This window comes from Pristiophorus japonicus, chromosome 20, assembly GCF_044704955.1.
Source record: "Pristiophorus japonicus isolate sPriJap1 chromosome 20, sPriJap1.hap1, whole genome shotgun sequence".
Taxonomy (NCBI): Eukaryota; Metazoa; Chordata; class Chondrichthyes; family Pristiophoridae; genus Pristiophorus; species Pristiophorus japonicus.
The window spans coordinates 70,148,819-70,176,569 of NC_091996.1; the positions used below are offsets into that span (position 1 = coordinate 70,148,819).

The following is a 27,751-nucleotide window of genomic DNA, read 5'->3' on the forward strand; positions in this document are numbered from 1 at the left end:
CACCGCTGTTTGGGGCTACATTGATGAAAATAACAGAGCGGATTAGGCAGGGGTCAGTCGTCAGCTCCTGTCATGGCGCGGGTGATGTGCATGTTCTTGTGGTCCCTCGCTCGGACGATGACGTAGTCCAGCAGATGCCCGTGCTTGGACCGAGGGTGTTGCCATGATGCCTCTCTGACGAAACAAGGTGTTGGTTATGACAAGACCATGTCCTAAGCATTTTGTCAGGAGGAGGGTATCGCTGGAGTTGGTTTCCCTACCCGCTCTCTGCCGATCACACCTCCCCAGAGGTCTGTGTCTTTTCCAACTCTGGCATTAAAGTTGCCAAGGAGGATCAGCTTGTCGGCCGTCGGGACTCGGGGCAGGGATTGTTCCAGGCTGGAGCAGAATTCCTCTTTGGTCTTGGCTATAGCTTCCAGTTCTGGGCGTACGCATTGATGACCGTAGTGCACTGGTTCCGGGCTAGGGTGAGCCGAAGAGTCATGAGGCATTCGTTTAACCCGCAAGGGGAGACTCTAAGATGTTCAACTAGCTCATTTTTAATTGGGGAATGTGTGACCGGTACCTTTAATTAGGGAAGAAGCGATTGCGCCTTTAATTGGCGAAGAAGTATCCGATACTTTTAATTGGGGAAGTTGGGGCCTGCGTCTTTAATTGGGGCAGTTGGGGCCGGCGCCTTTAATTGGGGCAGTTGAGGCCTGCGCCTTTAATTGAACATGGCAAGCCGGGTTGAAGAAGTGACTCAGGTACCGAGAGCGGAGATGGTTTCCCGTGGGGAGTGAGGAGGGAGTGAGGGGAGCGGGAGCAGGAGCAGGAGCAGGGAGGGGGATTTCCCGGGAGTGGGAGCCGCCGGCTGTCCCGGGTCGGCCCGACATGGCGCGTGAGAAAGTAATGTCGGGCCGACCCGGGACAGCCCTGGTTACAAAGCGGGAGCACCGCTCACCGCCCCCCCCCCCCCGGTCTCTCCCCTGGGTCTCTCTACTCCCCCCCCCCCCCCACCACCACCACAGGTCTCCCCCTTCCTCCTCCCGCCCCCGGTCGCTCCTCTGAGTCTCCCTCACCGCCCCCCCTCACCCCTGGAGAGCCGCACCCCCCCCGGGACTCTCCCCTGGGTGTCTCTACCCTCTCCCCACCGCCCCCCCCCCGCAGATCTCCCCCTACCTCCTCCCTCACCCACTGGGTCTCTCTGTTTCCCCCCCCCCCCGGGACTCTCCCCTGGGTGTCTCTACCCTCTCCCCACCGCCCCCCCCCCCCCGCAGATCTCCCCCTACCTCCTCCCTCACCCACTGGGTCTCTCTGTCCCCCCCCCCCCCCCCCGGGACTCTCCCCTGGGTGTCTCTACCCTCTCCCCACCGCCCCCCCCCCCCCCCCGCAGATCTCCCCCTACCTCCTCCCTCACCCACTGGGTCTCTCTGTCCCCCCCCGGGACTCTCCCCTGGGTGTCTCTACCCTCTCCCCACCGCAGATCTCCCCCTACCTCCTCCCTCACCCACTGGGTCTCTCTGTTTCCCCCCCGGGACTCTCCCCTGGGTGTCTCTACCCTCTCCCCACCGCCCCCCCCCCCCCCCCCCCCCCCCCCGCAGATCTCCCCCTACCTCCTCCCTCACCCACTGGGTCTCTCTGTCCCCCCCCCCCCCCCCGGGGACTCTCCCCTGGGTGTCTCTACCCTCTCCCCACCGCCCCCCCGCAGATCTCCCCCTACCTCCTCCCTCACCCACTGGGTCTCTCTGTTCCCCCCCCCCCCCCCCCCCCCGGGACTCTCCCCTGGGTGTCTCTACCCTCTCCCCACCCTCCCCAGGTCTCCCCCTACCTCCTCCCTCACCGCCCCCCCACCGGGTCTCTCCCCTGGGTCTCTCTGCCTCCCGCACCCCAGGTCTCCCCCCTCCCTTGCCACCCACTCCCCCCGGTCTCGACTCTGGGTCTCTCTGTCCCCACTCCCTGCCCCATGTCTTCCCCCCCACCACCCCCCCCCTGTCCTGTGCCCTGGTGCCTGACACTGTGCCCTCTGATGTTTGTTGTGTGCAGAGGCTGTCACTCAGTGGCAAGGTGGCAATCGTCACGGGTGCCAGCTCGGGGATTGGGGCTGGCACCGCCCTCCTGTTTGCCAAACTGGGAGTCAAGCTGGCATTGAATGGACGGAATGTGGAGAACCTCACCAAGGTGGGCAAGGCATGCGAGGAGGCCGGGCAGTACCAGGTGAGTGTCCACAGTTACTGAACTTCGTCTCATTACAGCGTCCGAGTGGGGCGCAGAGGGGCTCAGTGGGCCAGTGCAACCTTCTTACGGTGAAGTGCGAACTCATCTTTATTTAATTTTCTCTACTCCTCTCCTGCTTCCAGCTCCTCTTCAGTACCTCATCCAAAAATAAAAAGTATTGTATTTACATCATGCTTTCACAGCCCAAAGTGTTTCACAGCCAGTGACATACTTTTGAAGTGTACTCACTGTTGTAATGTAGGAAACACGGTAGCCAAAATTGCACATAGCAAGATAGCACAAACAGCAGTGAGAGAGAGACCAGATAATGTGTTTTTGTTATGTTGATTGAGGGATAAATATTGGCCAGGACACAGAGGAGAAACATAGAAAATGGATGCAGGAGTAGGCCATTTGGCCCTTCGAGCCTGCACCACCATTCAATATGATCATGGCTGATCATGCAACTTCAGTACCCCATTTCAGCTTTCTCTCCATACCCCTTGATCCCTTTAGCCGTAAGGGCCACATCTAACTACCTTTTGAATATATCTAACGAACTGGCCTCAACAACTTTCTGTTGTAGAGAATTCCACAGGTTCACAATTCTGAGTCAAGAAGTTTCTCCTCATCTCGGTCCTAAATGGCTTATCCTTTATCCTTAGACTGTGACCCCTGGTTCTGGACTTCCCCAACATCGGGAACATTTTTTCCTGCATCGAACCTGTCCAATCCTGTCAGAATTTTATATGTTTCTATGAGATCCTCTCTCATTCTTCTAAATTCCAGTGAATATAAGCCTAGTTGATCCAGTTTTTCTTCATATGTCAGTCCTGCTATCCTGGGTATCAGTCTGGTGAACCTTCGCTGCATTCCCTCAATAGCAGATTAAGAGACCAAAACTGTACACACTATTCCAGGTGAGGCCTCACCAAGGCCCTGTACAACTGCAGTAAGACTTCCCTGCTCCTTTACTCAAATCCTCTCGCTATGAAGACCAACGTGCCATTTGCCTTCTTCACCGCCTGGTGTAGCTGCATGCCAACTTTCAATGTCTGATGCACCATGACACCCAGGTCTTGTTGCACCTCCCCTTTTCCTAATCTGTCACCATTCAGATAATATTCTGCCTTCCTGTTTTTGCCACTAAAGTGGATAACCTCACATTTACCTACATTATACTGCATCTGCCACTCACCTAACCTGTCCAAGTCACCCTGCAGCCTTTTAGCATCCTCCTCACAGCTCACACTGCCACCCAGCTTAGTGTCATCTGCAAACTTGGAGATATTACATTCAATTCCTTCGTCTAAATCATTAATGTACATTATAAAGAGCTGGAGTCCCAGCACTGAACCTTGCGGTACCCCACTAGTCACTGCCTGCCATTCTGAAAAGGACCCATTTATTCCTACTCTTTGCTCCCTGTCTCCAACCAGTTCTCTATCCACGTCAGCACACTACCCCAATCCCATGTGCTTTAATTTTGCACACTAATCTCTTGTGTGGGCCCTTGTCAAAAGCCTTTTGAAAGTCCAAATACCCCACATCCACTGGTTCTCCCTTGTCCACTCTACTAGTTACATCCTCAAAAAATTCTAGAAGATTTGTCAAGCATGATTTCCCTTTCATAAATCTATGCTGACTTGGACGGATCCTGTCACTGCTTTCCAAATGCGCTACTATTACATCTTTAATAATTGATTCCAACATTTTCCCCATTACCGACGTCAGGCTAACCGGTCTATAATTCCCTGTTTTTTTTTCTCCCTTTTTAAAAAAGTGGGATTACATTAGCTACCCTCCAGTCCATAGGAACTGATCCAGAGTCGATAGACTGTTGGAAAATGATCACCAATGCATCCACTATTTCAAGGGCCACTTCCTTAAGTACTCTGGGATGCAGATTATCAGGCCCTGGGGATTTATCGGCCTTCAATCCCATCAATTTCCCGAACACAATTTCCTGACTAATAAGGATTTCCTTCAGTTCCTCCTTCTCGCTAGACCCTCGATCCCCTAGTATTTCCGGAAGGTTATTTGTGTCTTCCTTAGTGAAGACAGAACCAAAGTATTTGTTCAATTGGTCTGCCATTTCTTTGTTCCCCATTATAATTTCACCTGATTCTGACTGCTATGGACCTACATTTGTCTTCACTAATCTTTTTCTCTTCACATATCTATAGAAGCTTTTGCAGTCAGTTTTTATGTTCCCTGCAAGCTTACTCTCATACTCTATATTTTCCCCCTCCTAATTAAACCCTTTGTCCTCCTCTGCTGAATTCTAAATTTCTCCCAGTCCTCAGGTTTGCTGCTCTTTCTGTCCAATTTATCTGCCTCTTCCTTGGATTTAACACTTTCCCTAATTTCCCTTGTTAGCCATGGTTGAGCCACCTTCCCTTTTTTATTTTCACGCCACACAGGGATGTACAATTGTTGTAGTTCATCCATGTGATCTTTAAATATCTGCCATTGCCTATCCACCGTCAACCCTTTAAGTATCTTTCGCCAGTCTATCCTAGCCGATTCACGTCTCAGACCGTCGAAGTTTCCTTTCTTTAAGTTTCGGACCCTAGTCTCTGAATTAACTGTGTCACTCTCCATCTTAATGAAGAATTCTACCATATTATGATCACTCTTCCCCAAGGGACCTCGCACAACCAGATTGCAAATTAATCCTCTCTCGTTACACAAGACCATTTAGGATAAGGGGCAGGCCATTTAGGACCGAGATGAGGAGTAACTTCTTCACTCAGAGTTGTTAACCTGTGGAATTCCCTGCCGCAGAGAGTTGTTGATGCCAGTTCATTGGATATATTCAAGAGGGAGTTAGATATGGCCCTTACGGCTAAGGAGATCAAGGGGTATGGAGAGAAATCAGGAAAGGGGTACTGAGGTAAATGATCAGGCTCGAAGGGCCGAATGGCCTAATCCTGCACCTATTTTCTATGTTTCTGAGCCACATATTCATCTGAGCTATCCTGCGATTCCTGCTCTGACTAGCACATGGCACTGGTAGCAATCCTGAGACTACTACCTTTTTGAGGTCCTGCTTTTTAATTTAACTCCTAGCTCCCTAAATTCAGAGTTGGACCTCATCCCATTTTTTACCTATATGCACCACGACTGCTGGCTGATCACCTTCCCCCTCCAGAATGCGCTGCAGCCACTCCGACGTTCTTGACCCTTGCACCATGGAGGAAACATACCATCCTGGAGTTTCATTTGCGGCCACAGAAACGCCTATCTATTCCCCTTACAATAGAATCCCCTATCACTATAGCTCTCCCACTGTTTTTCCTGCCCTCCTGTGCAGCAGAGCCACTCCTGGTGTCATGGACTTGGCGGCTGCCTTCCCCTGATGAGCCACCTCCAGTACCCAAAACGGTGTATCTGTTTTGGAGGGAGGTGACTGCAGGGGACCCCTGCACTACCTGCCTTCTGTTGTGCTTCCTGATGGTCACCCATTCCCTATCTGGCTGTGCAACCTTTACCTGTGGTGTGACCAAGTCACTAAACATGCGGTTCACAACATCCTCAGCATCGCGGATGCTCCAGAGTGAATCCATCCGCAGCTCCAGTGCCGCAATGCGGTCTGTCAGGAGCTGCAGCTGGATACACTTCCCGCACACGTCGTAGTCAGGGACACTTTCCCACATAGCACAGGAGGAGCATGACACGGGTCTGGGCTCTCCTGCCATGACTTAACCCTTAGATTAACTTAATTTGTAACAGTGACAAAGGTTTCTTACGCTAAGAAAAATAAAAGATCAAATACTTACCAACCAGCCAATCACTTACCCGCTTGACTGTGACGTCTCGCTTCGATTTCTTCTTTCTTCTCTGTTTACCTTCTGTCCCTGCACCAGCTGGCCTCCTCTGACTCTCTGGCCTTTATAGGCCGCTCCTGTGGCCTGTAGGTTAACTCCACTCCAGCGGGGAGCTTGTTAAGGGTGAGATGAAGCATTGCAGCGATGAAGGTGGAGAACTCGTTGGTGCGATGACACAGCCCTGCTTGACCCTGGTCTGCGCTTGTATTGGGTCTGTGGTGGATCCGTTGGTAAGGGTAACAGCGTGCATGTCATTGTGAAACAGGCGGAGGATGGTGATGAATTTTTGAGGACAGCTGAATTTGAAAAGGACACTCCATAATCCCTCGTTTTCCTAGATAGTGTCGAACCTCTTGAAAGTTGTTGGAGCTGCACTCGTGCAAGCAAGTACAGAGTACAGGTATTGCATCACACACCTGATGTGCCTTGTCGATGGTGGAAAGGCTTTGGGAAGTCGGGAGGTGAAACATTTTCCACAGAATATCCAGCCTCTGACCTGCACTTGTTGCCACAGTGTTTATGTGGCTGGTCCAGTTAAGTTTCTGGTCAATGGTGACCCCCAGGATGATTCAGCGATGGTAATGCCGTTGAATGGCCTGCTCCTGCACCTAATTTCTATGAATGGCAAGGTGCGGTTGGATATAGTCATTGCCTGGCACTTGTATGGCACGAATGTTACTTGCCACTTATCAGCCCGAGCATGGATGTCGTCCAGATGTTGCTGCATGCGGGCATAGACTGCTTCATTTTCTGAGGAGTTGCAAATGGAACAGAATGCTGCAAACATCAGCGAACATCCCCACTTCTGACATGATGGAGGGGAAGTCATTGATGAGGCAGCTGAAGATGGTTGGGCCTAGGACACTGCCCTGAGGAACTTCTGCAGCAATGTCCTGGGGCTGTGATGATTGATCACAATCTTTGTGCTAGGTATGATTCCAGCCAGTGGAGAGTTTTCTCCGATTCCCATTGACTTCAGCTTTACTAGGGCTCCTTGATGCCACACTCAGTCAAATGCTGCCTTGATGTCTAGGGCAGTCACTCTCACCTCACCTCTGGAATTCAGCTCTTTTGACCATGTTTGGACCAAGACTGTAATGAGGTCTGGAGCCGAGTGATCTAACCCTAACCCAAACTGACCATCGGTGAGTAGGTTATTGGTGAGTAAGTGCTACTTGATAGCACTGTCGACGACACCTTCCATCACTTTGCTGATGATTGAGAGTAGACTGATGGGGCGGTAATTGGCTGGATTGGGTTTGTCCTGTTTTTTGTGGACAGGACATACCTGGGCAGTTTTCCACATTGTCGGATAGATGCCAGTGTTATAGCTGTACTGGAACAGCTTGGCTAGAGGCACGGCTAGTTCTGGAGCACAAGTCTTCAGCACTACAGCCGGGATTTTGTTGCGGCCCATAGCCTTTGTTGTATCCAGCCGCTCGGAGTAAAGGGTTATGGGGAGAGGGCAGGGAAGTGGAGCTGAGCCCAAGATCAGATCAGCCATGATCTTATTAAATGGCGGAGCAGGCTTGAGGGGCCAAATGGCCTACTCCTGCTCCTATTTCTTATGTTGTTATGCTTCTTGATATCATGTGGAGTGAAGCAAATTGGCTGAAGATTGGTTTCTGTGATGGTGGAGACCTCAGGATATGGATCATCCACTTGATATTTGCAAACGTTTCAGCCTTGTCTTTTGCACTCGCATGCTGGGCTACGCCATCATTGAGGATGGGGATATGCATGGAGCCTCCTCGTCCCGTTAGTTGGTTAATGGTCCACCACCATTCACAACAGGATGTGGTAGGAATGCAGAGCTTTGATCTGATCCGTTGATTGTGGAATCGCTTAGCTCTGGTTATAGCATGTTGCTTATGCTGTTTAGCATGCATGTAGTCCTGTGTTGCAGCTTCCCCAGGCTGGCAGCTCATTTTTAGATACACCTGATGCTGCTCCTGGCATGCTCGTCTACACTCCTCTGGCTTGATGATAATGATAGAGGTTACAGATTATGGTGGAATACAATTCTGCTGATGGCCCACAGCCTCCGCATGGATGCTCAGTTTTGAGCTGCTAGATCTGTTCTGAATCTGTCCCACTTAGCACAATGGTAGTGTCATACAACATGCTGGAGGGTGTCCTCAATGTGAAGACGGGACTTCATCTCCACAAGGACTGTATCGGTGGTCACTGCTGCCAATGCTGTCATGGACAGCTGCATCTGCGACAGGTAGATTGGGGAGGATGAGTTCATGTAGGTTTTTCCCTTGTGTTGATTCCCTTACCAGCTGCTGCAGGCCCAGTCTGGCAGCTATGTCCTTCAGGACTCTGCCAGCTCGGTCAGTAGTGGTGCTACCGAGCCACTCCTGCTGATAGACATTGAAGTCCCCCACCCAGAGTACATTCTGTGCCCTTGCTACCCTCCGTGCTTCTTCCAAGTGGTGTTCAACATGGTGTACTGATTCATCAGCTGAGGGAGGACAGTAGGTGGTAATCAGTAGGAGGTTTCCTTGCCCATGCTTGACCTGAAGCCATGAGACGATGTTGAGGACTCCCAGGGCCACTCTCTCCCGACTGTGTACCACTGTGCTGCCACCACCTCGGGTGGGTCTATCCCACCAGTGGGACAGGACATACCCAGGGATGGTGATGGAGGAGTCTGGGACATTGGCTGAAAGGTATGATTCTGTGAGTATGACTATGTCAGGCTGTTGCTTGACTAGTCTGTGGGACAGCTCACCCAATTTTGGTACAAGTCCCCAGATGTTAGTGAGGAGGACTTTGCCGGGTCGACTGGGCTGGGTGTGCCGTGTCGTGTCTGTAACCAGTGCCGGGCGGTCCGTCTGGTTTTATTGTAATTTGTAGCGGTTTGCTACAACTGAGCGGCTTGCTGGGCCATTTCAGAGGGCAGTTAAGAGTCAACCACACTGCTGTGTGTCTGGAGTCGCATATAGGCCAGACCAGGTAAGGACGGCAGATTTCCCTCCCTAAAGGACATTAGTGAACCAGATGGGCTTTTATGACCATCCGATAGTTTCATGGTCACCATTACTGATTTTTATTTTAAACATATTTAATTTGCAGTGGTGGGATTTGCACTTGTGTCTCTGTCGAGGAAATATTTAGCTTAAGTTAACTCGGGCGGAGACTTTCAGAAGTGCACTTCGAGAGAATTTATTTTAAAAAACAAGATATATCTCGGAGAGCCTGCTTGGACCGTACCAAGGCAAAACTCTGTCGTACAAGCAAATTGCACTTATCTTTATACAGAAATTGAATACAGAAATAGAAAAGGAATCTTATTCATTAGTCCCACGAGTACAAAGGCCGTCTCGGGAGGTACACACTCTATCTGTCCTTGCATAGTTTTTCTCTGTTCACAGTCTGATAAGCAGAATGAAAGGAGACTCCCTTTTAATACCAGATGGTCATTTAATTGCATCTCTAAGTTTCAAGGCTAAAAAGCGTGGCTATTTTTCTAGTCCTATTATTTCTTTAAGCATAGCAGAAACAGAATTTAACCCTTCCCTCTAAATTAAGCCAGGTGTTCATAGATTCTTTCTTCCACAATTCCCTCCTTGTTCTTTTTATTTTTTAGATCAACACAATTTCCTATATTCTCTTCTTGAGCAAAAGGGGGTTTATACCCTTCAGGATAGGGTCGCATTTGGAGATATTCGTCTTCATCAACCTTTTCCTCTAAGCGACTTAACCTTCCTTTCATGCATACACCTTTTCTTTCTATTTCGGAGAGCAGGCCTATTACTTGACTAATTACATTTTTTAATTTTATCCACATTCCGCAAAGGATTATTAATAATACAAGCATAACCACACCTACGATTACTATGGGGTGTATAGCAAGCTTCAGTACTGCTGTAATCCTTCATCCCAGGCATTTCTGATTTTTATATCTTCCCCTACCAGTCCCCTGATGGCCTGGATTTTATTTTGTAGGGTCTCGATATCCATGGAGTTCAATGCTCCTATTCCTGCTCCCACTCCACCTAACACAGTCTCTAATACATCCCCTTTCTTTCTTTGGGGTCTTTCTTTTTCAAAAGATACCTTAACACTGGTTGTGTGGCAACCATCTTCTTTCTTTGGGGGATATTTAATTCGTATTGTTAGATTTAATACACCTGGGGATCTTACCACTGGGATGCAAGTGGTCAGTATCCTTTTTAGATGTCCCGGGTCCCGGTCTTCTGGGTGGCCGGATTCTTTTACTGACCATTTTACCACAAATGGGTCTCCTCCATTCACCGGGGTGTTATTCATGCACAACATCCGCTGCCCTTCTACCATACTTGTAAAAGAATAACTACCTTTTCTCCTGTCCGGCCTTCCTATGTACCCCCATCTCTTGTTTTTCCCTGTGCTCAGGGTACACTTCATCCACACATCGGCCTGGTATTCTATGAACAACCGATACCCTTTCCCCAATATAAATTGGAATTCCCCTCTTTCTTCCTTCATTCCACATGCCTCACATCGTGCCGTAAAATTCCCTACTTTACAACTTTGGCCTACTGGGCATATAAAATTGCCTTGCTGCCTTATACTATTACTTCTTTCCCATACCATATTTTTCCTTCTTTTAGGACTTCTTCCTCCTGCCGGGAGTTCCCTGTCGCTAAAATGATCAGTATACCTAAGTTCCATTTATAATTTTTCCAAGAGTCCCTTCCCATCTTCCCTTTCTTGTTTGTTTCTATACCACTCTTGAAATAAGTCGTTACTATCGTGTGGACGTGTTGTTATTGTAACAGTGACCCAAATAATAAAGGCCCAAACTGGCACACAAATGAGCTCTGACATCCGTCCGTGAATTTTGGGCAATACTTTCAAGTCCAAATATTTAATACAAGAGCAGGTACAGTTCTTCAGCGAGAAGATGGCTGTTTTCTTAGTCGGGCGACCGTAGTACGTCCTGGTTCAATGCCTTTTCCTTCGGCTGTAATCCGTCGGGGAAATAATATTTACAGCGGGTTGCATGCACCCAGTTCGGGTGCTTTTCCAACTTCAAAGCGGTTCGTGTTGTGAGAATTATCTGATACGGTCCTTTCCATCTTGGAGAAAAGGATTCTTTATTTAATGTTTTTACTAACACTTGATCTCCAGGTCTGAAAGGGTGCATATTTCCTTCCGACGGGGGCACCTGTGTCTGCTTTATTTGTTCATGCAGACTTCTTGCTATTTCACACATGGCCTGAGCATACTTTAGTGATTTTTCATCATTCCAAATTAATGCTATTTTTTCATCTGACAGTGGTGGTTTTACGCCAGTAGGCATTGGTCTTCCCAATAAGGCTTCATGTGGTGTTAAATCAGTGTTTTGGTTTCTCATTGTATACAATACTAATGGTAAGGCTTCTGGCCACTTCAGTCCAGTCTCCTGACATACCTTGGTAAGGGTAGATTTTATTATCCCATTTACTCTTTCTACCATTCCCGAGGACTGTGGCTGATATGGTATATGTAACTTCCACTGGAACCCTAACGCTTCTGCAAGGTTTTGCACTATTTTTCCGGTGAAGTGGGTTCCCCTGTCACTGTTGATTCCCATAGGTATCCCATATCTTGGTACTATTTCTTTAAATAGAATTTTTACTACTGTTCGGGCATTTTCAAAGGGCATACTTGGTTGGGGTAGATGATCATATCCAGCAGGTGTTTTACCTCTGTTATTTTGTTGACAAATTTGGCATGTTCTAGCAACTTTCTCAATTACTACTGTTATTCCTGGTGCATACCACTGTGCATTAATAGCATGTATCATCCCTCCCTTGCCCATGTGAGCCTGACTGTGTGCTAGGCGAGACAGGGGCAAAAATAGAGATCTAGGGCAAACAGTTCGCCCATCAGGGTGATACCAAATGTCGTTTTTTAGAAAACAACACTGGTTTTCCCAAGTTCTTCCTTCCTGCATGGTAACTTGTTGGGCTGTTTTAAGTTGTTGGATGTCAAGTACCTGTGGAGGGGAAACCGAGACTGCATGAAGGCAGTCTGCCTGTGCCGAAGCGGCCTGTTTGGCTGCTTTGTCAGCCCTCCTATTTCCTACTGATACTTCATCCTCACCGGTTGTGTGAGCTGCACATTTGATAACGGCTACCTTACTTGGCAACTGAATGGCGTCTAATAGATTAAGCACCAGTTGAGAGTGCTTAATATGCTTTCCACCAGAGGTGATAAAGCCTCTGTTTTTCCACAGTTGTCCAAAATCATGGACCACACCGAATGCATATCTAGAATCAGTATAGATATTAGCAGTATGATCTTTAGCTATTATACAAGCTCTAGTGAGGGCAAACAATTCAGCAGCCTGAGCCGAGATTCCGGGAGGCAGGGCGAATGCTTCAACAGTTTCGTGAGGGTTTACAATAGCATAGCCTGCCAAAAACAAATCATCCGACGGCCTATGTGATGATCCATCCGTATAGAGAATAAGATCAGGATTGTCCATGGGCTCTGTGAGCAAATCTGGTCTTGGTAAAGTGGCTGCTTCCACCGTTAACAGACAATCATGCTGGTCTGGATCCTCTACTACTTTAGTAGGAAGAAAGGTGGCTGGGTTCACTACCGGTGCATGTCGAAAGGTATAGTTAGGGTGTGACAGCAGTAATACTTCATAACCTGTTCTTCTAGATGCTGTAAAGTGTTGTGTGGCGGCTGAATTCAAAAGTAATAACACAGCATGGGCTGTAATGACAGTACATGGATGATCCAAAACAATAGGTACCGACTTTTCCACCATGACTGCAGTAGCAGCTACAGCACGTAGACATGCTGGCATTCCCCTTACTACTGGAGGCAGCAAAACCGAATAATAAGCAACTGGTCTATTTCCCCCACCATGTTCTTGGGTTAGTACTGCTGTTGCAAATACTGCGGGGCTTTCGGTGTATCCTTGGGGCAACCTGGTCCATGTGTACTGCTGCTGCTTGTGGGTGAAAGCAAACCGATACTGACTTTCTTGATTTAACGGGATAGAGTAAAAAGCTGAACACAGGTCTATCACAGTAAAGACAGTTGCTGTTGGTGGTATAGCAGATAGTATAAAGTTGGTGTCCGGTACCACACGGGTGTTAGGACTACTATCTTATTAATAGCTCTCAGATCTTGTACAAATCTCCACTCATTCGGCCTATTAACCTTTGGTATGGGCAGTAGCGGAGTGTTACAAGGGCTCTGTGTCTTTTCTAAAACTCCTTGTTCCAACAATGCAGAAATGACTGGCTCTATCCCATTTTCTGCCTCTGGAGGCAGTCTGTACTGCCTAATGCTTGGTAACACGGCGTTTTTTATCAATTGTACCCGATGGGGTACTGCAGAATGTACTTGCCCAACGTGATTCTTGTGCTTTGCCCAAAGTTCAGAAGATACTTGATTCAATGCCATTGGCAGCTTAGGGCTTGGTTGTTCCGGGGGTTGCTGTTTTTCAAAAGTGGACGCATGATTTTTACCTTTCCACTGGAGAATCCCCCTGTTGTGGGTGATAAAGTCTATCTGAACATTTTGCAATCTTATTACTGCCCAAGGTTGATAGCCGTGTTGCTGTTTTTCTCTTTCTATTCCTACAATCATCGGACCCATATCTTTAGGTTTCGCTGGCGGTTTTACAGCCAATGTCAGATGGGGTGTCGAGTTCGCTTCTCAAAACCGCTGTTGCTGTAAGGGTGTCAAATCGATGGCTACCCCCAATCCTTCTGGTCCAAAATAAATGCGGGGCGTAGCTTCTACTATTTCTTCTTTATTTAAAAAGGATTGTACCAAACACTGGTAAGTTTCAGCTTTTTGACGAGTGTACCAGGCTGTACAGTGAAGCTGAACTGCCTCAAAGCTTGTCAAAATTACATACATCAATTCTTCAGTATTAGAGTCAAATTTAGCTTTTAAGTTTTGTATAACTTCATGTATCAAGGGGGAATAGAAGTTGCCAATCAATTGCCAACAATAGAGGGCAGCCTTTTCTTTGTTATCCTCCCTTTTCTCTTCTTTAATCCCATTAAAGAACTGATGAATTTTATTTGGAGGGAGCTCCATGTACATTCCTTCCTTTGTGCAATAAATTGTGGCTCCTAGTTTGCACAAAGTCTGTCTTCCCCATAAAGGGAGTGGTGTTGTTTTAGAGACTATCAAAGTCTCATCATTAACTGATTGATTGTCCTTCAATTATCAATTTGGTAGGTTCAGATAAAAATGATTTCATGGGGATACCGGCCACACCCATACTTAAGACGGTGGTGTTGCTTACAGGTAATCCCACAGAGGATGGTACAGAAGACATAGTAGCACCGGTATCCACCAGGAACTTCACATAAGTGTCTCCTACTTTTACTACTGCCAGAGGGTTTTCTTCTATGTCTGCCGATAAGAGGAGGGCTGCCGCCTGTACCACTAAGCCTCTGGGGCATCCCTATGCTGATTATTCTGTGCCTGTCCTCGTCCCTTTTGCTGATTTACTGACCTGTTTTAGCCATATTTTCCTTATAGGTAAATAGTCCCTCTCTATCCATGTTAGCCAGTACTGTAACTGTCTCTTTCCAACTTTTTCCTTGCCAGTCCAAAACCCTTATTTTGTATGTTCTTGCTTGTTGTGGCAACATACAATTTAACAAGGTTTGCACTGCCAAAGGTTCATTTTGATCCATTGGTATTCCTGCATGATCGTCCCAACTATTTTTCCATCTGCCTGCAAAATCTATTCTTCTGCTTTCTGCAAGCAGCGGGTGACTTCCCCTATATCTCCATGCTTTTTAGCTCCCTTTAATAAATGGTACAGGTTTGCTCAAGCCAGTTGTGAAAGGCTACTGGCTTCTTAACAGGATTAGGGGCAGCTGATATCATATCCCGAGCTTCTCCCGGTGTCCAGGGCTTTAGGACAGCCGTTGTTCTGATCATTACACGGGGGCTTGTGTCGTGGGGGTAGTGGAGGAATCGGCTTGTCTTATCCAGCTGAGCGGCCACTATTTCTATAATCTCCTGCCAATCATCCGGCTTGGTGGTTGGAAGACGGGGGTATAAGCCGACAGGGGAAGCAGTCAAAACCGGGGCACTCGGGGGGGGGGGGGCGGGGGGCGGGGGCTGTAAGAGGGAGGGGGCTTCTCCTTACCCTCCTCCTCTTTTTATTTTTAGGGGCTGGTGCCTCTTTGCCACCTCTGTCCATTTTTTAAAACAATTCTCCATATAATCTTTATCCCAACTGGGGTCCCCTGTCCCAATTTTGGTGGTCTGTCTCCATTCCTCAATTAAGGACAATTTAAAACTTCCTCCATATGGCCAATCCCCATCAGACCAACCGTACAAATCGCTACTAAACGTTACCGCGTATCTGTCGTCTCCTGTTTCTTTAATTACAGTGTCCGCCGGCGAGCCGGGCGGCACAATGGGATCTCCTACCTTCTCTCGTTGCTTTACTACCTTACTGATTCTTTTCTCAGTCTTGGGATGTACTTTCATTCTTTCAGTTGAGAGGTCGTCCTTCTTTCCTTTTCTAGGAGCTGGGCGCGAGCACCCTGCTCGACTAGAGCCGTTTCCCATTCTTCCGGGTGCAACGTCTCGCGATCGTTTCTGAAATGAGAGTTAGGACAATCCTACAAAATATACAATAATTTACAAAGCGCTCACCGGTGTTCTCTTTTCTGCTCAGCTCGGGGTCTCCTTTTGCCTTTTTGTTATTTTAGCTTCTTAGCGGTAGCTACCTTATGCCTCACCCTCTAGGGGATCTCGGCGGCCCGTCCCCCTTTCAGCTAGGACGGCCTAGGCACCTTCCTCCTTTCAGCTAGGAAGGTCCTTAAAATTCCTCTTTTCTCTTTAAAAGTTAAATTTAGTTATTTTGGATCTCGTTTTTTTTTATAGATCCTGCCGGACTACGCCAGAATCTGTCGAGGAAATATTTAGCTTAAATTAACTCAGGCGGAGACTTTCAGAAGTGCACTTCGAGAGAATTTATTTTAAAAAACAAGATATATCTCGGAGAGCCTGCTTGGACCGTACCAAGGCAAAACTCTGTCGTACAAGCAAATTGCACTTATCTTTATACAGAAATTGAATACAGAAATAGAAAAGGAATCTTATTCATTAGTCCCACGAGTACAAAGGCCGTCTCGGGAGGTACACACTCTATCTGTCCTTGCATAGTTTTTCTCTGTTCACAGTCTGATAAGCAGAATAAAAAGGAGACTCCCTTTTAATACCAGATGGTCATTTAATTGTATCTCTAAGTTTCAAGGCTAAAAAGCGTGGCTATTTTTCTAGTCCTATTATTTCTTTAAGCATAGCAGAAACAGAATTTAACCCTTCCCTCTAAATTAAGCCAGGTGTTCATAGATTCTTTCTTCCACACTCTGCATTACTAGTAACATGACCATTGTGCTGCCGTTCCCACACTACGTCTGTCTTGTAACGGATGCTTCGTGCATTCAAGTAAAGGGCCTTTAATCTGAACTTTTTACCATTATCCCCTGCTTTCACCTAATCCACTGATGCACTGTTCCCTTTAAATGCTCTGTCCCTTCCTGCATATCTTTACCCAATTCACCACACTGCTCTATTGCCTTGACTTTTCTCTCTTTAGATTTCTAAATTCTCTCTCTCTCTCTCTCTCTCTCTCTCTCTCTCTCTCTCTCTCTCTCTCTCTCTCTCTCTCTCTCTCTCTCTCTCTCTCTCTCTCCCCACCGCCCCCCTTTGTTTACATTACTGGAGGTGATGGAGATTAGACCGGTACTGAGCGTTTCACTTTGTGCCTCCTCAGCCCCTGCTGCTCCCCGGAGACCTGACTGATGAAGAGAGTGTGAAGAAGGTGGTTGAGGAAACAGTTAACCATTATGGCCAGCTCGATGTGCTGGTGAACAGTGCGGGAATACTGGCCATGGGGACCATCGAAACCACCACCTTGGACCAGTTCGATCACATTATGAATATTAATGTCAGGTACAGCCTCGGGCTGCTTTCACTCACTAATACATGACTCGTGATGAAGAGCTCTTGTGCGCTCTGTGTCTCGCTCTCGCTTTTCCCCAGCCCCTGGGTAGAGAAGCATGTAACCTGGGCTGTGCCTGCCCTGGGAGTTTTTGGTGACAGTGTAGAGGGAGCTTTACTCTGTATCTAGTGAGAAGGAGGAACTGAAGGAAATCCTTATTAGGCGGGAAATTGTATTCGGGAAATTGATGGGATTGAAGGCCGATCGTCTGCATCCCACAGTACTTAAGGAAGTGGCCCTAGAAATAGTGGATGCATTGGTGATCATTTTCCAATAGTCTATCGACTCTGGATCAGTTCCTATGGACTGGAGGGTAGCTAATGTAACACTACTTTTTAAAAAGGGAGGGAGAGAGAAAGCGGATAATTATAGACCGGTTAGCCTGACATCAGTAGTGGGGAAAATGTTGGAATCAATTATTAAAGATGAAATAGCAGCACATTTGGAAAGCAGTGACAGGATCCGTCCAAGTCAGCATAGATTTATGAAAGGGAAATCACGCTTGACAAATCTTCTAGAATTTTTTGAGGATGTAACTAGTAGAGTGGACAAGGGAGAACCAGTGGATGTGGTGTATTTGGACTTTCAAAAGGCTTTTGACAAGGTCCCACACAAGAGATTGGTGTGCAAAATTAAAGCACATGGTATTGGGGGTAATGTACTGACGTGGATAGAGAACTGGTTGGCAGACAGGAAGCAGAGAGTCGGGATAAATGGGTCCTTTTCAGAATGGCAGGCAATGACTAGTGGGGTGCCGCAGGGCTCAGTGCTGGGGCCCCAGCTCTTTACAATATACATTAATGATTTAGATGAAGGAATTGAGTGTAATATCTCCAAGTTTGCTGATGACACTAAGCTAGGTGACGGTGTGAGCTGTGAGGAGGATGCTAAGAGGCTGCAGGATGACTCGGACAGGTTAGGTGAGTGGGCAAATGCATGGCAGGTGCAGTATAATGTGGATAAATGTGAGATTATCCACTTTGGGGGCAAAAACACGAAGGCAGAATATTATCTGAATGGTGACAGATTAGGAAAAGGGGAGGTGCAACAAGACCTGGGTGTCATGGTACATCAGTCATTGAAAGTTGGCATGCAGGTACAGCAGGCGGAGAAGAAGGCAACTGGTATGTTGGCCTTCATAGCTTGGGGATTTGAGTATAGGAGCAGGGAGGTCTTACTGCAGTTGTACAGGGCCTTGGTGAGTCCTCACCTGGAACATTGTGTTCAGTTTTGGTCTCCTAATCTGAGGAAGGACGTTCTTGCTATTGAGGGAGTGCAGCGAAGGTTCACTGGACTGATTCCCGGGATGGCTGGACTGACTTATGAGGAGGGACTGGATCGACTGGGCCTTGTATTCACTGGAGTTTAGAAGGATGAGAGGGGATCTCATAGAAACACACAAAATTCTGACGGGACTGGACAGGTTAGATGCAGGAAGAATGTTCCCAATGTTGGGGAAGTCCAGAACCAGGGCACACAGTCTAAGGATAAGGGGTAAGCCATTTAGGACTGAGATGAGGAGAAACTTCTTCACTCAGAGTTGTTAACCTGTGGAATTCTCTACCGCAGAGAGTTGTTGATGCCAGTTCATTGAATATATTCAAGAGGGAGTTAGATATGGTCCTTACGGCTGAAGAGATCAAGGGGTATTGGAGAGAAAGCAGGAAAGAGATACTGAGGTGAATGATCAGCCATGATCTTATTGAATGGTGGTGCAGGCTCGAAGAGCCGAATGGCCTACTCCTGCTATTTTCTATGTTTCTATGTTTCTAACCCGTGCTGGATAACAGGGTGGATGAAAGGGAACCAGTGGATGTGGTGTATTTGGATTTCCAGAAGGCATTTGACAAGGTACCACATAAAAGGTTACTGCACAAGATAAAAGTTCACAGGGTTGGGGTAATATATTAGCATGGATAGAGGATTGGCTAACTAACAGAAAACAGAGAGTTGGGATAAGTGGTTCATTATCAGGTTGGCAATCAGTAACTAGTGGGGTACCGCAGGGATCAGTGCTGGGACCCCAACTATTTACAATCTATATTAACGACTTGGAAGTAACATAGCCAAGTTTGCTGACGATACAAAGATGGGAGGAATAGCAATGTGTGAGGAGGACACACAATCTGCAAAAGGACATAGACAGGCTAAGTGAGTGGGAAAAACTTTGGCAGATGGAGTATAATGTCGGAAAGTGTGAGGTCATGCACTTTGGCAGAAAAAATTCAAAGAGCAAGTTATTTAAATGGAGAAAGATTGCAAAGTGCTGCAGTACTGTGGGATCTGGGGGTACTTGTACATGAAACACACAAATAGTATGCAGGTACAGCAAGTGATCAGGAAGGCCAATGGTATCTTGGCCTTTATTGCAAAGGGGATGGCGTATAAAAGCAGGGAAGTCTTGCTACAGCTATAAAAGGTGAGGCCGCACCTGGAATACTGCGTGCAGTTTTAGTTTCCATATTTACGAAAGGATATACTTGCTTTGGAGACAGTTCAGAGTAGGTTCACTCGGTTGATTCTGGAGATGAGGGAGTTGACTTATGAGGAAAGGTTGAGTAGGTTGGGCCTCCTCTACTCGTTGGAATTCAGAAGAATGAGCGGTGATCTTATCGAAACATATAAGGGGCATAAACATTGATTGGGCTTGACAAGGTGGATGCAGAGAGGATGTTTCCACTGATGGGGGAGACTAGAACTAGAGGGCACGATTATAGAATAAAGGGCCGCCATTTAAAACAGATGAGGAGAAATTTCTTAGGGTTGTAAATCTGTGGAATTCGCTGCCTCGGAGAGCTGTGGAAGCTCTGATATTGAATAAATTTAAGACAGAAATAGTTTCTTAAATGATATGGGGTTATGGGGAGCGGACAGGGAAGTGGAGCTGAGTCCATGACCAGATCAGCCATGATCTTATTGAATGGTGGAGCAGGCTCGAGGGGCCATATGACCTACTCCTGTTCCTATTTCTTATGTTCTTGTGTTTGTTTTTATGTTGTACCTGCCCTGAGTGTGTTTTGGACAGTGTAGAGGGAGCTTTACTCTGTATCTAACCCGTGCTGTACCTGCCCTGGGAGTGTTTGATGGGACAGTGTAGAGGGAGCTTTACTCTGTATCTAACCCCCTGTACCTGCCCTGGGAGTGTTTGATGGGACACTGTAGAGAGGGCTTTACTCTGTATCTAACCCCCTGTACCTGCCCTGGGAGTGTTTGATGGGACACTGTAGAGGGGGCTTTACTCTGTATCTAATCCGTGCTGTACCTGCCCTGGGAGTGTTTGATGGGACAGTGTAGAGGGAGCTTTACTCTGTATCTAACCCGTGCCGTACCTGCCCTGGGAGTGTTTGATGGGACAGTGTAGAGGGAGCTTTACTCTGTATCTAACCCGTGCCGTACCTGCCCTGGGAGTGTTTGATGGGACAGTGTAGAGGGAGCTTTACTCTGTATCTAACCCGTGCTGTACCTGCCCTGGGAGTGTTTGATGGGATAATGTAGAGGGAGCTTTACTCGGTATCTAACCTGTGCTGTACCTGCCCTGAGAGTGATTGAAACCAATCCAACATTAAAGATATAAACTTGTTTGAAATATGCTACTAACCCTACCCGTTGTCTCAGACTGATATGGTATGACGAGTACACGCAATTCTGTTAACTACTGTCTTTTACCCCAACTAATTGATGTAATCAAAATGATCAGCTAGCTTGCTGTGATTATGAGTTAACCCAGGTGGACAGGTTTAACTTTGTAGCAGTGTCATAATATAAATTAACCAAACCATCCCTTTTCGACTGAATGGCCAAAGGCCTCTGTGAACAAAATAAGCTTTCGGGCAGCTATTTCATGTTGTTTGTGTCCTGCTGAACAGGTCTATCTACCAACTCACTCGCCTGGCTGTGCCTCACCTCATCCAAAGCAAGGGCTGCATTATCAACGTGTCCAGTGTCAATGGGCAGAGATCGGTGAGTGTGGAGATGCTGAACTGATGGTTGTTAGCTGTTTACTCCAGTAATTGATGCCTGGGACTGTGATACCCCCTCTTCTGTCGAAACTTTGAACCTGTGCCCAGAGTTTCTCCCTGTTTTCCCTCTTGTGCCTCGGGTACAGATTCTCGTCATTCTGCCTTTTGCTGAAGTAGAGACTTGTGGCCCTGACCCTACTCCTCGCCTCCCTCAGTCTTCCCTTCGTCTTACAGCCAGCGCGCCCATTCCTGATCTGCCCTGCTGCACGCACAACAGGCACACTCTCCAGATTGCAATCATGAGCAGGAATCCTGGATTTTCCCTCTAGGAAGGATATTGAGGTGATGGAAAGGATGCAGCATAGAATCCGAGGATGCTTCTAGTGTGAGGAATGAGAGATACGAAGAGAGAGATATAGCACTCTCCCCTCTGAGTCAACAGGTTATGGGTTCAATTCCCACTCTAGGGACTTGAGCACATAATCCAGGCCACACTAAAGTGCAGTGCTGAGGGGCCATCTTTCAGATGAGTCATTAAACCGAGGCCCCATTTGCTCTCTCGGGTGGACATAAAATATTCCATGGCACTATTGGAGAAGATCAGGAGCATTCTCCCTGGTATCCTGGCCCACATTTATCACAAGAACAGGAGGAGGCCATTGAGCCCCTTGAGTCTGTTGCACATTCAGTTAGATAGAAACATAGAAAATAGGTGCAGGAGTAGGCCATTCAGCCCTTCTAGCCTGCACCGCCATTCAATGAGTTCATGTCTGAACATGCAACTTCAGTACCCCCTTCCTGCTTTCTCGCCATACCCCTTGATCCCCTGAGTAGTAAGGACTCCATCTAACTCCCTTTTGAATATATTTAGTGAATTGGCCTCAACTACTTTCTGTGGTAGAGAATTCCACAGGTTCACCACTCTCTGGGTGAAGAAGTTTCTCCTCATCTCTGTCCTAAATGGCTTACCCCTTATCCTTAGACTGTGACCCCTGGTTCTGGACTTCCCCAACATTGGGAACATTCTTCCTGCATCTAACCTGTCTAAACCCGTCAGAATTTTAAACGTTTCTATGAGGTCCCCTCTCATTTTTCTGAACTCCAGTGAATACAAGCCCAGTTGATCCAGTCTTTCTTGATAGGTCAGTCCCACCATCCCGGGAATCAGTCTGGTGAATCTTCGCTGCACTCCCTCAATAGCAAGAATGTCCTTCCTCAAGTTAGGAGACCAAAACTGTACACAATACTCCAGGTGTGGCCTCATCAAGGCCCTGTACAACTGTAGCAACACCTCCCTGCCCCTGTACTCAAATCCCCTCGCTATGAAGGCCAACATGCCATTTGCTTTCTTAACTGCCTGCTGTACCTGAATGCTAACCTTCAATGACTGATGTACCTTGACACCCAGGTCTCGTTGCACCTCCCCTTTTCCTAATCTGTCACCATTCAGATAATAGTCTGTCTCTCTGTTTTTACCACCAAAGTGGATAACTTCACATTTATCCACATTATACTTCATCTGCCATGCATTTGCCCACTCACCTAACCTATTCAAGTCACTCTGCAGCCTCATAGCATCCTCCTCGCAGCTCACACTGCCACCCAACTTAGTGTCATCCGCAGATTTGGAGATACTACATTTAATCCCCTCGTCTAAATCATTAATGTACAATGTAAACAGCTGTGGCCCCAGCACAGAACCTTGCGGTACCCCACTAGTCACTGCCTGCCATTCTGAAAAGTACCCATTTACTCCTACTCTTTGCTTCCTGTCTGACAACCAGTTCTCAATCCACGTCAGCACACTACCCCCAATCCCATGTGCTTTAACTTTGCACATTAATCTCATGGCTGATTTGTACTCAAATCCATTTACCTGCCTTTGATCCATATCCCTTGATGCCCTATCCAACAAAAATTTATCTATATTGGTCTTTAAAATTTCAATTGACCCCCAGAATCCACAGCTCACTGGGGGATAGAATTCCACATTTGCGCTATCCTTTGTGAAGAAGTGTTTCCTGACATCACTCCAGAACGGCCTAACTCTAAGTTTAAGGTTATGCCCCCTTGTTCTGGACTCCCCCACCAGAGGAAATGGTTTCTCTCTATCTACCCTATCAAATCCTTTAATCATCTTAAACACCTCAATTAGATCACCCTCTAACTTTATAAACTCAAGGGGATACAAGCGAAGTTTATGCAACCTGTCCTCATAATGTAACCCTTTCAGCCCTGGTACCATTCTGGTGAATCTGTGCTGCTCCCTCTGAGGCCAATATATCCTTCATGAGGGGCGGGGCCCAGAACTGAACCCAGTTCTCCAGCTGGGGTCTGACCCGAGCTCTGTACAGCTAGAACATCACTTCCTCCCTTTGTGTTCCAGCCCCCTGAGTGAATGGCCAACATTCCATTCGCCTTTTGAACCTGTGCACCAGCTTTTAGAGGTTTGTGTCCATGGACACCCAAATATTTCTGCTCCTCCACAGCTCCTAGTTTCTCGCCATTTAAGAAAGTATTCCGATTTATCTTTCTTGGATCTAAAGTGGATGACTTCAAATTTCCCGACATTGCACTCCATCTGCCGTAGTTTTGCCTGCTCACTTCGTCTGTCTATGTCCCTTTGTAACTTGCTGCTCCCTTCTACACAACATACTGTGCCTCCTAACCTGAGTGTCGTCTGCAATCTTGGATATACAGTTGGACCGCTCTGGTCCGACACCCTCAGGACTTGACCGGTGCCGGAACAGAGAATTTTCTGAGGTCAAAACTTTTGTTGGTACTTGTCGACAGCCCCCGGACTCCTGAGTGTGAGTGTGCGCGTGCTGGCAGCCTGTGGGCGGCTCCGTCAGCCGATCGCGCTCACTGATTGACAGCTATTCCAGCCGATCGCCAAACACACGTCTGAGTGTCTATGCCCACTGCCATGTTTTACTAAGAAAATTAAAGCTGCTTTAACAACTTTGAAGCCTCTTCGACTTTGCAGCAGTGCAGATATGCAGTATGGGCCCATTCAGCCTTGACTGTACCTCCAATCCAGGGCAAGTTCTGACTGCTCCCTCTTGATTACCAAGTTTGAATGGAGTACCGACACAATTTGATTGACAGCCATTCTAACCGATCGCCGAACACACTTACTGATTGACAGCACCTCCAGCCAATCAAAACTTTTTTTTTTAATAAACCCTCCTCTCCCTCAGGCCCAACCAATGCCGAACCACGGATGTTTCCAGATTAGTGAATCCCAGACTGGAGAGGTACAACCTGTACAACACACTCTTCCTTCATCTGAGTCATTGATAAATGATGAAACCTGGCCCCGGGGAACACCACTTGTCACATTGATAATCTGAGAATGTTCCCTTGATCCCTGCTCTCTGTCGCCGACATCCCAATTAATTTCCAACCCATATCCCAATATTACCACCAATCTTGTGAGCTTTCACTTTTGATCATCTCTTCTGTGGAGCCTTATCAAATGCCTCTGGAAGTCCATATAAACAACATCCACAGACCCTGTCCTATTCACCATCTTGGTGATCCGGATATTAACTGTCCTTCACAGATCAGTTTCTCTGATCAGCTCATCTGTGTCCAAGTGTTCAGTCACTCTGTCTCTGAGAGTTTCCAGTAACCTCCCCACAACTGAGGTTAGACCGACGGCTCTGCAATTACCTGGTTTCTCTCTCCCTCCATTTTTAAATAATAGAGCAATGTTTGCAATTTTCCAATCCAACAGCACAATTCCCAAAACAAGAGAGTTTGGGAAGATTATGACTGACGCATTGGCAATTTCCTCACCTATTTCCCCTGGGGTGGAAACCATTGGGTGTTGGAGATTTGTCTGCCTTCAATTCCACCATTTTCTTCTTTTATCAGTTTTTTAACATGTAAAAATTCAGTAAGTTCTTCAAGGCTTAGTTTTAGCTTCCCTTCATTGAGAACGCAGGACTGATTTTCCAAGTCTGCCATTCCCTTGTTGTGAATTACAGTGCCTGTCCTTAATGGGCTGACCTCTCCCTCAGCCATTTTACTGTTAGTTTTGATATTCCTTCCAAGCATTTGTTCAAACTCCAATGTGTCACTTATTACTTTTGTCTCCCTTGTGTTATTATATTTATCCCTCAACCAACATCACAAACCCATTATCTGGTAATTATCACATTGCTTCTTCTGGGAGCAAATTTGCTGCTGCTTCCGACAATCCAACAGTGACGGCACTTTACAAGTACTTCATTGACTAAAGTGCTCTTGGGATGTCCTAAGTTAAGGAAAGGTGCTATATAAATGCAAGTTCTTTCTTCGTGTGATGCAGACTGAGTGACCAGTTCCATTCTAGGACTTGGCTGTCCTATTCTGTCTCCCTCCAGACCCACCTGGGAAGAGGTGAGGGGTATGGTAACATCCCTGTCCCACCTGGGAGGAGGTTGGGGAGGGGGGTCACGGTGACACCCCTGTCCCGTGGTGGGGGGGCACGGTGACACCCCTGTCCCGAGGTGGGGGGGGGGGTGCGGTGACACCCCTGTCCCGTGGGACGGGGTGGGGGGGTGTGGTGACACCCCTGTCCTGTGGGACGGGGGGGGGGTGCGGTGACACCTCTGTCCCGTGGGACGGGGGGGGGTGCGGTGACACCCCTGTCCCGTGGGACGGGGGGGGGTGCGGTGACACCCCTGTCCCGTGGGACGGGGGGGGGGGTGCGGTGACACCCCTGTCCCGTGGGACGGGGGGGGGTTGCGGTGACACCCCTGTCCCGTGGGACGGGGTGGGGGGTGCGGTGACACCTCTGTCCCGTGGGACGGGGTGGGGGGGTGCGGTGACACCCCTGTCCTGTGGGACGGGGGGGGGGCGCGGTGACACCCCTGTCCCATGGGACGGGGGGGGGGTGCGGTGACACCCCTGTCCCGTGGGACGGGGGGTGGAGGGTGACCCCCCTGTCCCGTGCGGGAGGAGGTGGGGGGGGACACCCCTGTCCCGTGCGGGAGGAGGTGGGGGGGGGTGACACCCCTGTCCCGTGGGGGGGGGGGTGACACCCCTGTCCCATGCGGGAGGAGGTGGGGGGTGACACCCCTGTCCCACCTGGACAATATTTAAATATTTTTAAATCTTTGCTTCCCACAGTTCCCTGGGGTTGTGGCCTACTGTATGTCGAAATCGGCCCTGGACCAGTTCACTCGATGTGTGGCCCTGGGTGAGTGCAGTCATGCTGCAACATTCTCCTCCTGGTTTCTTAAATTACATAAGTTTTTAAAACCTGAGCTCTGTTTAGTACTCGCCACCATCAGTGCTCCTGCAACACTGCCCCATCAAACACTCCCAGGGCAGGTACAGCACGGGGTTAGATACAGAGTAAAGCTCCCTCTACACTGTCCCATCAAACACTCCCAGGGCAGGTACAGCACGGGGTTAGATACAGAGTAAAACTCCCTCTACACTGTCCCATCAAAACTCTCCCAGGGCAGGTACAGCACGGGGTTAGATACAGAGTAAAGCTCCCTCGACACTGTCCCATCAAACACTCCCAGGGCAGGTACAGCACGGGGTTAGATACAGAGTAAAGCTCCCTCTACACTGTCCCATCAAACACTCCCAGGGCAGGTACAGCACGGGGTAGATACAGAGTAAAGCTCCCTCTACACTGTCCCATCAAACACTCCCAGGGCAGGTACAGCACGGGGTTAGATACAGAGTAAAGCTCCCTCTACACTGCCCCATCAAACACTCCCAGGGCAGGTACAGCACGGGGTAGATACAGAGTAAAGCTCCCTCTACACTTTCCTAATATTGAGCCATAACTGCATTCTGTCCCTCGTTGGGAGTAACAGTCACCAATTTTCATTCTAAAAACAGATGTCAAAATAAGAAACATTTTTAATTGAAGCCCGGCTGTTTCTGGCTTTCATCTGTCACATAAAAGGGCTTTACAGCCAATTAAGTACTTTTGAATTCTCTGCCTGAAAGAGTGGTGGGGTCAGATTCAATTGTGGCTTTCAAAGGGGAATTGGATACGTACCTGAAGGGAAAAAAAATGCAGGGCTACAGGAAAGAGTGGGGGAGTGGGACTAACTGGATTGTTCTCCGAAAGAACCTGCACAGACTCGATGGGCCAAATGGCCTCATTCTGAGCTGTACTATATGATTCTATCTTTTACTCCTGATGTTTCTCCCAACCCCCAGTTCTGTTTAACCCCTCGCTTGAGGAAACTCCCCATGACTCTGCCAATTTCCCACTTGTGCCTGTGGGGGGCAGTGTCCCGGTGTCGCACACTGGAATGTGCACAAGCCCCCGAGGCTTCAGTTTGTGTGATTGAGCTCCTGGTATGAGCCTAGGTCAGTGTGAGGGCTGGAACACTATTGGCTCCTTCTGGTCCCACCCTCCATCGAGAGGGGCCCTTGCTACCTGGCCCCTCCCCATGTTCTCAGGATCCTAGAATGGGAGATGGGACGTCAAAGCCCAGCCACAATGGAGTGTTGGGAATTAAGTTACTCGGAGAGCGGCAGTGCCATTGGGAGTGAGGGGAGGCTCCAGTGTAACACTCTGCTTCTCCCCTGCAGATCTGGCCCCCAAGAAGGTTCGAGTGAATGCTGTGAGGTGAGTAATGAAACTGGCTGTTCCCTTGCCGTTTCCAATTCTGTTTGGGATCAGCGCATCCTCCCAGAATTTGAACTGGAGAGGGGGGGTTGCAGTGTGGGGGGGGGTGGTTTGCAGTGTGGTGGGGTGGGGGGGGGGGGGTTTGCAGTGCGGTGGGGTGGGGGGGGGGGGTTTGCAGTGCGGTGGGGTGGGGGGG

At 48.1% G+C, this 27,751-nt stretch overlaps 1 protein-coding gene across 1 annotated transcript in view; it reads left to right on the forward strand.

The window, feature by feature from the left end:
* Positions 1-643: 643 nt before the first annotated feature.
* Positions 644-27,751, forward strand: part of LOC139232760 (3-oxoacyl-[acyl-carrier-protein] reductase FabG) — a 39,031-nt gene continuing 11,923 nt past the window's right edge. The window contains exons 1-6 of the mRNA XM_070863263.1: positions 644-746; positions 2,026-2,196; positions 16,780-16,958; positions 20,874-20,967; positions 26,085-26,154; positions 27,519-27,555. Of these exons, the coding sequence (XP_070719364.1) occupies positions 717-746; positions 2,026-2,196; positions 16,780-16,958; positions 20,874-20,967; positions 26,085-26,154; positions 27,519-27,555 (581 nt within the window). The 5' untranslated portion in view covers positions 644-716. The remainder of the gene's footprint in view (positions 747-2,025; positions 2,197-16,779; positions 16,959-20,873; positions 20,968-26,084; positions 26,155-27,518; positions 27,556-27,751) is intronic.